The sequence below is a fragment of the Trichomycterus rosablanca genome, chromosome 22, assembly GCF_030014385.1.
Source record: "Trichomycterus rosablanca isolate fTriRos1 chromosome 22, fTriRos1.hap1, whole genome shotgun sequence".
NCBI classification, from domain to species: Eukaryota; Metazoa; Chordata; class Actinopteri; order Siluriformes; family Trichomycteridae; genus Trichomycterus; species Trichomycterus rosablanca.
The window spans coordinates 20364273-20378072 of NC_086009.1; the positions used below are offsets into that span (position 1 = coordinate 20364273).

General features: G+C 39.5%; 1 protein-coding gene and 1 long non-coding RNA gene across 4 annotated transcripts; one reads left to right on the forward strand and one right to left on the reverse strand.

The window, feature by feature from the left end:
- Nucleotides 1–207: 207 nt before the first annotated feature.
- Nucleotides 208–7230, reverse strand: LOC134336310 (uncharacterized). 2 transcript variants are annotated; one of them, XR_010015713.1, is made up of 4 exons: nt 7069–7230; nt 6017–6255; nt 423–519; nt 208–293 (listed from the first exon to the last, which is right to left on the reverse strand). It is a non-coding gene; the product is annotated as an uncharacterized LOC134336310 (long non-coding RNA). The 2 variants fall into 2 exon arrangements; XR_010015712.1 differs by having other exon boundaries at nt 423–568.
- Nucleotides 5449–11623, forward strand: cckb (cholecystokinin b). Of its 2 annotated transcripts, XM_063019041.1 has the most exons (3): nt 5449–5475; nt 6069–6266; nt 11196–11623. In XM_063019041.1, exons 2-3 carry the CDS (start codon nt 6074–6076, stop codon nt 11327–11329), a joined length of 327 nt encoding a protein of 108 aa, XP_062875111.1. In that variant the 5' UTR covers nt 5449–5475; nt 6069–6073; the 3' UTR covers nt 11330–11623. The 2 variants fall into 2 exon arrangements, with proteins under 2 accessions (XP_062875111.1, XP_062875112.1); XM_063019042.1 differs by lacking the exon at nt 5449–5475 and having other exon boundaries at nt 6045–6266.
- Nucleotides 11624–13800: the final 2177 nt, after the last annotated feature.

Here is a 13800-nt window from a genome sequence, read left to right on the forward strand (position 1 = left end):
CTAAGGTTCTAGATCTCAGGAATGTTTTAATGCTTTTAATTTTTTTTTAATGTAAAGCACTTTGAATTGCCACTGTGTATGAAAAGTGATATACAAATAAACCTGCCTTGCCCTGCCTAACAAGTAATTACTTTTTTACAAGTTGTTATGGATGCTGATTGATGTTTCCTTTTACAAATGAAATTGCCTCACAAAATGTTCCCACGGTGTAATGATTGTTTAATCATTTAGTGTGACAAATATGCAGTAAAAAGGGCGGGGTCACAGTAGGTATTCTTCTTCCAACAACAGAGCTGAAAAGAAATGCAGTAAAGCTTTTAGTAAACACTGTAATGCTTTGAAAATCTAATTCAGATTTTATTTCTAAGATTGCATCAGAGTAATTAAGACGTACACTGGCAGAAATGGTTGGAATGACAAACCTGCCATGACAAACATGTTCCTCACAATTTCTGACTTGAATTGTACATGCACGGGAATTCTGGTTCAGCTCATTCAGTCTGCCATTACATACGAGTGCTGTGTGGAGTACGGAAAGGAATGTAATTAATTTCCTATCCTAACCTCTCTGCAGTGAGACACACACACACACACACACACACACACACACACACATGTAAATTATTCAGGTTGTTTACCAGAGCCGGGGTTTACTACCTGTCATTCTGTTACCCCGGGCAAAACGGGTGATGTTAACCATCATCACTTTCACTCGCTTTTTTTTTAACTTCTTTCATTTTCTTTTCCTGTCTTTGGTCTAATCTCAATTTATCACTCGCTAACAGCCAGTGCAGGCAGACACGCAAGTTACATGTAAGATATTTGCAAAGATCTGACTTACGTGGGCTGAAACGCGGTAATTAACTCTCACATGTCTTATATTTAATAATCCCTATAATTATACACAGATTCACATTATTAATTCATCGTTGTAAGGGAAAATTCAGCTACAGTTTTCTGCCGCTCATCTCGACGGAGGTCGTCCACAATTACTGTTAATGCTGTCGCGTAATGACAGGCTCAATGTTTTCCCAGAAGTCTACAATACCTGACCTCTCGTCTCATTCCCAAACTCCTGCACCCAGCCTGAGAAATTTCAAATACGATCGGAGCAGAGCTTAATGCTTTTCTTGCATGGGAATTGCTTCTCACCTGTAGGAGCGATTACAGAGTGCGACGATTCAATAGTTGTAATCGTACCTACGATGAACCCAGTGAACCTGTCTGAGTGACTGACAGTGAAAGGATTTTAAACAATTAAAGCAACTCTAGAGATTATTTGTCTGTTAACACTGTATATCCAACCATTTCTGAAGCTTATGGACACTCAATAACACTATACACCCAACATGAGCTCATTGGGCATCGCATTCCAAAACCATGGGCACTGATTTGGATGGTGCCCCACATTAGTGGCTGCAAGAACCTCAACCCTTTTGGAAAGGTTTTCCACCAGACTTCGCAGTGTGTCTGTGGAGGGTCGTCTTACTCAAAGAAGAACATTTACTGATGTCTTAAATCTGACCCCATCCAGCCCCGTCCATGGAAAGGATCAAAGAAACAAAGTACTTACATTAGTGATGTTAGACACTGATGTTTGCCAGTAAAGTCTGGCTCGCTATCAGTTTCAAAACATCTTGAACATGTTGGGGTCAAGGACACGATTATGTACAGGCCAGTCAAGGTTTTGTCCATTTAAAACTACATGTCTGCTGTTGCATAAAGTTTTTCCTGCAGCTTAAACCATCAAAAGAAGCACAAACCATTATTCTTCCCCCACTAAACTTTAACATTGGAAGCTAGAGCTCTTCTACGATCTGCCAAACAAAAATTCCTTCCATCAGACTGCCAGGAATATAATTTAGAGACCACAGAGATGGTGTTTGATTTATACCACCCGGCCGGCCCTCAGCAGAGCTGAGATTTGAACTCGCGAGCTTGAGATGTCAGCGTTTTGAAGTGAATTCATCACATAAATCATATTATAAACCCGGAATTCAACATTTTTGAATACAATCCAATTTTCCGTCACATAAAAGAAACAGTAGAAATCAGTGAATTCCTAAGATCGTTGTGACAAATCTGTGTTTCCCATACGAGGGTCGGCTGTATGTATGTTTGACTGCTGTGTGTCTGGTGTGACCAGTTTTGTGTGTTAGTAAACATTAGTAAACATTAGTAAAATAATGGTAAATACCAAAATCTTTAAAAGCCAAAAGCTTTTGAAATTTTTTACTGCATGGAATTATTTTTAGTATTATTTTATCTCTAAATAAAAAGCTGCATGTTGCATCCTGACTGAAGCTGCTTTATTCTCTATATTCTTTTCTTTTTCTTTTCCTATAATATTTGAGCTAAATGGGATTATCAGACTTTTACTTATTCATTTTACAGTAAGGGCGGCACGGTGGCTCGGTGGGTAGCACTGTCGCCTCACAGCAAGAAGGTCCTGGGTTCGATCTACAGGTGGGGCAGTCCGGGTCCTTTCTGTGCGGAGTTTGCATGTTCTCCCCGTGTCTGCGTGGGTTTCCTCCGGGAGCTCCGGTTTCCTTAGTCCAAACACATGCAGTCAGGTTAATTGGAGACACTGTATTGCCCTATAGGTGAATGGGTGTGTGTGTGTGCCCTGCGTTGGACTGGCGCCCCGTCCAGGGTGTTACTGTGTGCCTTGTGCCCATTGAAAAGCTGGGATAGGCTAATAATAGGATATTATTACTAGGATAATGAAAATGATGTTCAGTTCAGTGGTATAAAACCCAGATGGAGTGATTATACAGTTTTAAAGATGTTCACAAATGTATATGTTCATATTTTCCATAGGCGTATTGTGTTTTCTGAGGGTGCTCATGTTGTGCAGTGTAAAGTATGCTACGGCTGAGATCCAGGGATACAAGGTTTGAATCTCGGTGGTGCTATCCATCAGACAGGGCATGATTGGATGGCCATTGGGGGCACCATTTGGAGATGCATGCCCCCAGCCTTGATAGAAATAGGAGAGGTTATAGTGTGACTGAGCCCTTGCTGTGTGCTTTATTTAATAACGTGTCCAGTTCTTTAGATCCCCGCTGCTGTGATTTATAACCATAATTAGTCTAAATAAAGAGGTCGCGATTCGTCTTTGGCTTGAGTTCTTTACAATGACTTTTGTAATATACTTGATTTTGCTAGCAATTTGTCGGAATCTGTTTTTATTTTACAGCTGCACCTCAGGATTTTAGACACAAGTCAGTGACGTTTCCAGCTGTAGCTCGATGCCAACCATGAGAAGGAAGGATTGCAATGAGAGCAGCAGATGCTATCGCTTCTATCTTAACGCCACCATTCACTAATCTGACATTAAGCTAAACGTCCGAACGTCCGGCTTCTCACGATTTTCAGGGGTAAAATACGTCAGCCAGATTACTTTCAGCAATCATTCATTGTCAGCATCAGATGCGTCAGAAATCAGATGCGTTTTAAGGAACCGATGGCAGCTGTCAGCGCCTGTGAACCAGCTTTGCACAGGAGCATCGAGGCTGTCAGTTACATAACAAACACACGTTCACGGCGTTTCAACGGTAGCACTGTGACCCGCCAGCCACCCGAAAGGTGACGTTTCCTAACCTGGTCTGTCACGGCAGACTGAAGACTTGCAACAGGAGGTTTAAATGTACACCTGGAGTAAAAAAGGAGTGCAATCACACCAACACCTCCTACACGCCAGCCAATCGATTCCCACGCTCCGCTGCACCTCCCACGCAAGTGTTCTCACGCCGGCCAAGCAAATGGTACCTCATGATAACCAAGAGAAAGAGAGCAAGATTAAGAGAGAGTTTTTCTACTTAGTTCTATTTCTGTAAGTCAAATAGATGTATATATACGGCTAGAAGCAAACTTTTATCAGTTTAGTTTATTTCTCAATCGTATCAAGAATGTTGCATTTTGTGTGGAAAACATTTTGCCGTGCATCTTTTTAGATGTATAAATGGTTAACAATGTAAAGAAAAACCTGCTGCATTATATAATTAAATAATTAATATTCTACCACACTTTGTTGCAAGAATAAAATAGCATGATGGAAAAAATCTTTAGTGGTGTAGACCATGGATGGAGTGTAAAGTATGCTACTGCTGAGATCCAGGGATACAGGGTTTGAATCTCAGCGGTGCTATCAGTCAGTCAGGCGCCTGCGTGGACATGATGGCCATTGGAGGCGCCATTGGGAGCCATTGGGAGACGCAAGCCCTAAGCCTGGATAGAAATAGGAGGGTTGCATGTGCAGACCAGATCCGCTTTGACGACTCCTATATAAACGAGCAGTTGAAAAAATGTCTAATGATTTATCAGCTTAGCACAATTTTTCCTCATTTTCCAGCTTATAGTTATCGTGTTTGGTTCTGCTTGTGTCTTTACTGTGAACCTCTCTGCTTCACTCCGGCGTCAGCCTAATTATGAAATGTGTACATCGTATGGAGTGTGAAAAGTTCATGCTGTGACTATGCATGAGCAATACAATTTAAGTTGAGCTGTTGTTATGCACTTACGATGTCTTTAGCACAAAAACACACATCGTGATATAGCTACGCACCCTGTTAGTGCTGGTTGTAGTTGTGTTAATCTTTCTCTAGTCTTTTATCACTGACACTGACAATGCAATGCTTAAAAATCCCAACAACACTTCTGCACCTGCTACACTTATACAAATTCAACATATTACTGTGTTATTACCATGCTGGTGTTAATGCAGTGCTAAGAAAGGTCCACCACCCAAATAACATCTGTAAATGTGTGTAAACTGCACAAAGCCACAAAGCAACAGATGGACTTTCCTACTTTCCTATCAGCATTGACCATGCAGTGCTTAAAAATCCCAACAACACTTCTGCACCTGCTACACTTTTAAATTTAAGACATTACTATTACTACCATGTTGGTGTTAATGCAGTGCTAAGAATGGACCACCACCCAAATAACATATGGAAATGCGTGTAGCTCATGTATATCTACAGAATTAATCTGTATGGTAGGTGCAGCTTATAAAATAATAGATGACTGTAGGTACCAGCTAGGTGTACCTAATTAAGTGCTTAATGAGTGCATTATTGCAGTATTGAACGTGGAACATGCAATCTGATACGTCCATCAAACAAAACCAATAAAGTGTTAATAGAGTAGAAATCTAATTAATCGTTTCTCCAGCAACCAAACAAGTAACATCAAACTTAAACGTTAAAGTCTGATCAAGATCATTCGTGGAGAAAAGTGAAGCATCCTCATGACGTCAATCTATTTCATCAGTGAAACTTCAAATTCCTCCAGTTATTTACATGTAATGATGTGGAGAGGAGCAGCACCGTGTGTATGTGTGTGTGTGTGTGTGTGTGTGTGTGTGTGTGTGTGTGTTACAGCTGGGTATATAAACACCTCTCGCAGTTCTTCATGAGAACAAGAGCTTTTACTCTCACACGAGCAGCACACACTCTTCACCAAGACAAGGTAAAAACCTTCTGCACTACATTTCTCTGATATCTATAAGATGTAACTATTCAGAATTGATTACTAATATCTAATTATCAGTCATATTTTATAGAAAGAAATCTTGCAGCAAAAAATGATGCATTATTATATTAATATGAGGCAGAATTGCTGTAACTTTGCTTATTATTAATAGTTTTTTTTCCTTTTTTTATTGTTTTTTCTTTTTCTTTTTTACATTTTGTATTATTATTTGATTTTCATTATTACATTGCATTTTATAGTTTACTATATTATTAATTATTTTTAATAATAATTATTATTATTATCACTATATTATATATTATTTTTCATTGTTTTGTTTTAACTCCTGCATTTATATTCCTATTTATTTAACCCATGTATCAGTATTTTTATTAATTTACTTGAGTTTAATTCTTTCATTTAACTGCAACTGAACTGTTCCAACCTAACAGAAAGAGGAAAAAAAGAATATATGTATGAAATTATAGCAATATAATGTGCAATGTAAAACTCATTAATTCAATATTTTAAAACTTACAGCTCACATGATGTATTTTTCCCTCTCTGCTACCACACAAACACACCTACAGGCAGGATGAACAGTGGCGTCTGCGTTTGCGTGCTCCTGGCCGCCCTCTCCATCAGCTGGGCTGCTCGTATTCGGTCCCCTTCGGCACAGGAGGAGAACCCCGCTGTACCCTCTCAGATACACACCGATGTAAGTGCCGTACAGGATGCCAACTCTCGTGCCAACATCAAAGAGCTGATGGCCAGACTCTTCAGGAAAGGTACACACACATACACACAGATACAGACATCATTAATATAAAATGCTGAATTCAGGAAACACATAAATGTCATTCTGACTAACAGCACAATAACACAAATCACACCTTTAAGGGGTTTAATTAGTAAGATCATGTGAATATCAGATCAGTATCAGCAAATGATTAGAGCACTGATATCAAAATTGGATTAAAAAAAAAAGAATTTTTTTAATTTTTCTGTTGTTTTCTGTTGTAATTTATTTTGTTGTTATTTTCTTGATTTTTTTATAGCTTTAAATAAATATTTAATTATTTATTTATTTAAATATGAATCTATAGGGCAGCATGACACCGTAGTTGGTATAATGGTTACACCATAGCAACATCGGTCTTAAAAACCTCGGTTTGATCCCCGCCTCTGGTATAAAGTTCATAGGTTTAACCGGCTTATGTTTTCTCCAGGTACTTAAGTTTTCCAAAAACAAGACAAAACCTGCTCTGTATCTAAACTGAGTAACTGAGTAAATGTTTGAATGTATTTCCCTGCAATGGGTTACCGCCCTGTACAGGGTGTTGAAAGAGGTTAGAAAGAGGGTGGAGAAAGGATAAAGACGGGGTTTAAAGAGGGTAGAAGGAGGTTCGAGAATGGAAAAAGTCAAGAGAGGGTCAAGAGGGTTCTGAGAGGATAAAGAGGAAATAGAGAAAGGGGTAGAGAAAAAATAATTGGTAGAGATCAGATAATGAGAGGGTACAAACAGGGTAAAAAGGTGGTAGAAAGAAAGGCTAAAGAGAAAAGAGAATAAACAATAATTAAAAGACTCACCATTCTCTTCTCATCATTATATTTCCTCTCTAAATTAGCACATGAATGATAAAGTTTCTCGCCGTTTCTTGTTTTTGCTTACACACTTGCGATGCGATGGTTTCCCGGAGCAACACTGCAATTACTAAAACATTTGGCACCAAATGCTGCAGCCTCCATCGAATCCTCCTGCATTATGAAGCAATGCTGAGTGTTAGTTTTACGGTATGACACAGTAATAAAAACCCAGATTCATCAAAATCGTCACTGCTCTACATGGTGGCATCCTTACACAGGCAGCAATACGACAAATGGGATTTTTTTTAATAAGATGCTGGTGATCAACAGCAACAGGAGGAGGAACTGATAATCATGCAAACAGTGCTGTGTTTAGGTAAAAAGCCGTTTAACTTTAGGGCTCTGGTGAAACGAGGGGGGGGGGGGTCACAGAGTTTTTCCTCCTTGGGCAGTAGTGGAAGAACATAGACATGGTTCGACTCCACTGCTGACTGGAGTAAAGAAGCAGCCAGAGATATTTACTGTGAGGGCAGGTGCTGGTCTACAACCCACCAGCAAGTATATATGTGGTTCGAGCAGCACTGAAAATTGGAAATGACTAAGCTGGAGGAAATAAGGGGGTGCAAAAGCAAATAATAATAAAATAAATTAAGCTGTTGTGTGGTACAGACATATCAGTTGCTGCGTGTATGAAATAAAATGTAGAAAAATGATAGGAAACACACTGGAAAGATCACCAATCCTGACTGCACGTCTTTGGACTTCATGGGAGGAAACCGGAACACCTGTAAGAAACCCACACAGACACGGGGAGAACATGCAAACTCCACACAGAAAGGCCCCTGCTGTGAGGAGACATCTCTAACCCCCGCACCACCGTGCTGCCCTCCTAGGGTTCAGCGATCATGTTATATAACACACACCCAAACATGGAACAGAACGTTCTTGTCTAATTAAATCCCGATACTGAACCAATACTGGATCTGCTAGTGCACGAAACAAGTGTTCCTTTTTTTTTAAACAGCACTTTTATACCTAGGTAGCTCATATTTCGATTTGTTCGATTTATATTTGTTATACATTTCAAGCCAAAAAATGGTGTGCACTCTGCAACTTGCAGTTTGTCTGCATGGTACGGATGGTCAGATGTCATCCATGAACCACCAAACCTGTAGAATCTGCTGGAACATAAGTGACGCTGTCTATGGTCAAGTGAGATTTACAGTATATCAACATCAGCTCAGGGACTGGAGTGCAGGAGGTTTGTGGCTGATCATATGTGCGAAGTAAAAGCTTAATGAGAGAGTTTTTAATCAATAAAATATTAATTAAAATATAGGTTTTTGGAGGAAAAAGTATCCAAATCCAATCAATCCGATGTTGTTCCAAGGCCAACAACATTGTACCTACTGTAAAGCATGGTGATGGTAGTATTATGCAATGGGGCTAAGGGGCGAGCAGAATAATCAAAAAGGAAGACTGCTTAATTTTTAAAAAATCTCGGATTCAAATAGCTGTTCCAGGAAGACACTGATCCAAAACACACATCAGAACTGCTCCTGGAATGGCTAAATGAAAATAAATACAATGAGATGCAGCAGATTTTATTATATTAGAATTTTTTTATCATTTATTTTTCTGTTTTATTATTTTAAATGATTATTCTAGCCCACTACTGCTAAGATCTGAGCGGTGCTATCAGCCGGTCGAAGGTGTAGCCGATTCAGAGGTGCACTTGTCAGTGAGCTCTTAGTAAATATTTACTTTAATCATACTTAAATTTACAAGCCATAATAGTTTATGTAATACGTTGGCTAAAATCTAAAATTGGTGGCCGTGCCTTTCCAAAGTCAACAAACTGTGCTTCATCTCTTAATAATTTGGTGGATTTATGAATTGTTTACAGAACGGTTGTCTATCCGGGTTGCCAGATTATTGGTAATTCTGATAAATCAAGTGATTTGTACTACAAGATTAAAGTTTGTTTGTTTTTGGTTGAAAGGGAGACTCAGACGGCGTTCATTAGCTCCGCCAACGGCTCTGAGCGTGATTAAAAAATGGTTACACACACCGCTGTTTAGCCTTGCGGCTGTTTCCATACACACACTGACACAGACAGGCCTCGACAGGACCCTAAAACAGTCGGGTGTGTGCCCGAAAGCTCTGTAGCAAGCGCCTTGTTAGCTTTCGGCTTCTGTTCTGTGTAATTGTGTTTCCTCCCAGGGTTATTCCCTTTGTTCCCCTTTCCTCGAGCGTGCTTTCATAATCACGGCTAAGCACGAACCCCAACGTGCTTCTGGTAAACTCCATCGCAACAGGGTAACAACAATAAACATTGCATGGTGGGACATGAATCCTCCTGTCACGAGCGCTTCAGTGCGGTGCTTACTGTGGTGGTTAACAGCACTGGGTTCTATGATGGGAAGCGGATGAAGAAGCATTATGTGCATGTGGGTGTTCAGTGCAGCGTGGGCGACATAAAACAACCACACAACATTTTAGAGAAAGGAATCTTCTAATATGTCCAAACACACACACAAACACACACACATATACACACACATGTCTTTTGTATCTGTAGCATGGTGCGAGGGTGGGAGGTGCGAAATTCAAGTCTGAAATTCAAACCTGAACCAGAATGAACTGTGTGTGTGGCACCCGGTAAAAAGTCGCCCATCTGCTGTATTGGTATCACACCCCCGATAGCATTTTCATCCACACTAGCCACCCACAGGCCACAGTGGACGTGAAACTTCGACTTTGACTATCTCCACAATGCAGTTTACCTTAAGTATTAAACATTAAAATATCAAGGCAAACACTTAGTCCCGCTGTACACATGCAAAAATGCGACCCAGCATTACTGTGGCAAGATAAAGCTTTTATATTTAAAGAGCCTGCATCTGTTTTGCATTTAGTTAGCATCCAATTCAACGTTTTTTATCACAAATCACATAACACATAAAAAATGTAAGCGAATTGATGATATTATGCACTGTAGAGGGAGAAATATGCAAACTGGGGATCATTTGCCCATCTTTACTTCTCATAAACTCAGCCTTTTATGGATACTGCTTTTGTACCAAATCATGATTACGATCACCTGTTTGAAATCACATAACTATTATTATTATTTACCTTATTAGCCCTAAATTACCCCCGTCCCAACTTTTTTTGGAATGTGCTGCAAGCCTAAAATGCAGGAATGAATGTATAAAAACAAATGAAATTAACTTGACCAGACAAAACACAAACTATCTTGTGTAGGAAAATTCCTAATGATACTATTTTTATTAGTAATAACTTTTCTATAAATTATTTTATATTATAAAGTGCTTTTATTAACACATGCACCCACATCAGCTCCTCCTCTGCTCTTAAGCTTAATGAGATGTTAAAGTCGATCAGTGAGAAGTTTGTTCATGTCAATGGCAGTAGCTGTCAAACGGCTCAAAACTTCCACCCACGTCTTGTAAAACGTTTCCTTCGATACTTCTGCTGTCAGTCAATGTCGTTTCCTCATAAAATATTTCTGCCCAACACTGCGGTGTTGCTGCTGATGTAACATGGAGTAACATCGAGCAGCATGGGTGACAGGAAGGCCGCAGAAAAGACGAATGTCAGATTGTGGGAATATCTGTGACTTAATCGTCGCATAAAACCCAGCAGGCTGGCAGTATGGATCACAAACATGACTTGTTTTTGTGGGTGCTGCATTGCTCCAGGGTCCTGGAGGCCTGGGATGAAATTTGCCTCCAGCCACTGACTGTGAGAAGTTTGGCACTGTTTTTCTGTCTATATGAGATGAACTCAAGCCCAGAGAACTTGTTGTTTCTAAATAGAATTGACAAATGTACTTATTTTGCATACAGCATAGGAGTTTTAGGTTGCATGACTTGATGCAGTGGTGGGCTGTGTTAAGTGACAACGGTTTTCCAGAGTATTGATTAGTTTTTTACCCAATCTTGTTTACAACTGATGTGAATTAACACTAAAGCTCGACACACAATGTCTCCTATCAGCCAATAAAAGGTTACAACCGTCCATGTTCAGATCTAGATGGCGAAGTGATATACTGATGCAGACGTTTATGCTTCATTGTTATTTAAACCCTCTCTATTTCTTTACAGGTTCTGTTCGCCGAAATTCAGCCGTGAACAAGGCAAGTGCACTGAGTCCCCAACACCGGATAAAAGATCGGGATTACCTGGGCTGGATGGATTTTGGTCGCCGAAGCGCTGAGGAGTACGAATACTCATCATGAGAAACACCACCTCTCTCTTCTTTCTGTTCCAAATAAATAAAGAATATATTTATTACTTTTCCTCTTCTTCTTACAATGATCTTAATGATGTATGTATTTGATGTACATTTGTTTGTAAATTGTTATGACGCAATATACACTTTCACCAAATTTTTGTCAGAAATGCCATGTTTTTCTTTTTTTGGTCACTGGCTTTTTAATGTCATTTTCAAGTGTCGGTCATTAAGAGAAAAAGCTGCTTGATGTGTTTCCAATAAATCAGGTCAGCATTAGACTATGGCCTTAAACACTGAAGGCTGATGCTTTGTTTATTAAACTCCTAAGTAGCACACATACCACTACATAATACATAATAACCCATAATTATTAAATTACAACATTAAATCTTAAATCTTCAGCAATGGTAAAAGGTCATTATGAAACAAGACAGAAACAAAACAATACATACAAACTAGAATTAAACACGTCACATTTAATGTCAATGAAGGCATATACAGTACGTTCATTGACAGTTTTATATACTGCCAAATTTACTGATTCCAAATACGTTATAACAATAAACAGCCCATTTCTTTGTGCTGTTTAGCAGTATGGTACAGACTGCCCATAGAACAAATGACATAAGGACAAATTATCATCCAAAAAAGGTCTAAGTTTACCTTAAAGACATTAAAGCAAACTGAATAGCTCAGTTCAGGTCATCATGAAGAGGTCAAGATAATATAAAACTACATATACGCTCTAGTCCATGAATTACAAAGGTACTTATTAGAATGGCTACTATGACACCAACTGTCATTGTGATAACTAGGTGATGTTTGTGGTTCAACCACATTCAAGGTGCCAAGGTGCCTTTATAGATGAAGAAGACCACAAGGAGGAAGTCCTTATTAAAAAAAAAAAAAAACTGGTAACACGCCAGCAATGGAACACACTGACCTAAAGCAACCACACATGGATTGAAATAAGTAAATAACCCTTAGCTGGATCAGCAAACTAATGATCTATCCCACCTCCTTCAAGTCCCAAACCTTCTAAAAGGATACCTGTTTTCTTATACATACGGGATGGCAAAGACTTATGCAAGCCTCCAGCTTTTCCTTTAGTTAACGTGGATGTCCTGGGTGTGAGTTCTGATCTTAAACCCATTAAACATCTATTGGGAGACCTTAAAATTCCCATATATTAACATTTTCCCAATTAAGTTGTAGAACTTGAAAAACTGAGACATTAAAAGACACCAATTCCAAATCTGGAACGTCACAAAGCACACAGCAATGATTTGCAAATCCTATCTGTGCTCAGTTTGTGTAACGTGGAAGGTTATACAACAGCTCAACCCCCACACATCTGGTAGAGATGAAACTGAACCCAAATCCAATGAAGAATCCTGTGGCTAAAAAAAACAAAATCCAAATAGGGGAAATTTAGAAATAAAATTATGGCTTATGATCTGCGCCCAAACCAAACTCTTAAAAAGTAGGACAGGAGACTTTCTGTGCTTCCAAGTTCAGCCTTGGATGAACCCCATGACCACTCACACCTCCCTCCCTCCCAATGTGGTGCATTAATGGGGCAAGTCTCACTTCTGGAAAGTGGGATATCGCACCAGTCTCCCAAGACAAGCATGGCGTGAGACCCAAACCACTAAAACCATAGCGAGATGCTGACATTCGGAGTGAACGTTGCGGTCTGGCATCACAGCTTCAAGAGAAAAGGTGTGCCAGCTGATGTGCTGACAAAATTTTTTTGACATGGACCAAAATCTGCACCCTTTGCAATCCATTTTTCCTAATAAAGCAACCAAAGAATAAATACACAAATATGCAATAAATTATTGGTGCAACTGCCATTTTTCCCTGACGAAATGCTTGATGAAATCCAAATTTTGCAATTGTGGAATCATAGAAAACAAAATGCTGTACTGCATTTAGAGAAAGTACTGTACGCTATCAAGAACCACCAGAACATGTGGACCTGGCACTGTGGTCCCAGAAAAATAAGTGTCAGACATGTCAGACTGTGTTACTGTATGAAGAAATAAGTTTGTGCACTACGACAATGCCATTGAGAAATCTTCTCCTGGAGCCGATCAATTGTTGGAAATGACTTCCCGAAGGTCCAGCTCAATCTCATAACGTGTGAATGTACGTTTGTATGTGTGTGTGTGTGTGTGTGTGTGTGTGTGTGTGTGTGATGGTGTGATTATTACAGCCATGATTCATATTTATAGATTGCCATCTCCTGTCTCGCGCTGACCCCCCCTGCACACACACACACACACACACTCCAGTCTGCCATTATAAGATATTTGTAAGATCTGAACACAACAGCATTAGGCTCAACATCTCCTGACCTTTAATAAATGCACAATTACACAAAGCTGTAATGTAATATGAACAAATGTTAATCTCATCACTGTCGCATCATCCTCCACAGATCAACACTCACATGACAGAAAAAAATGACAG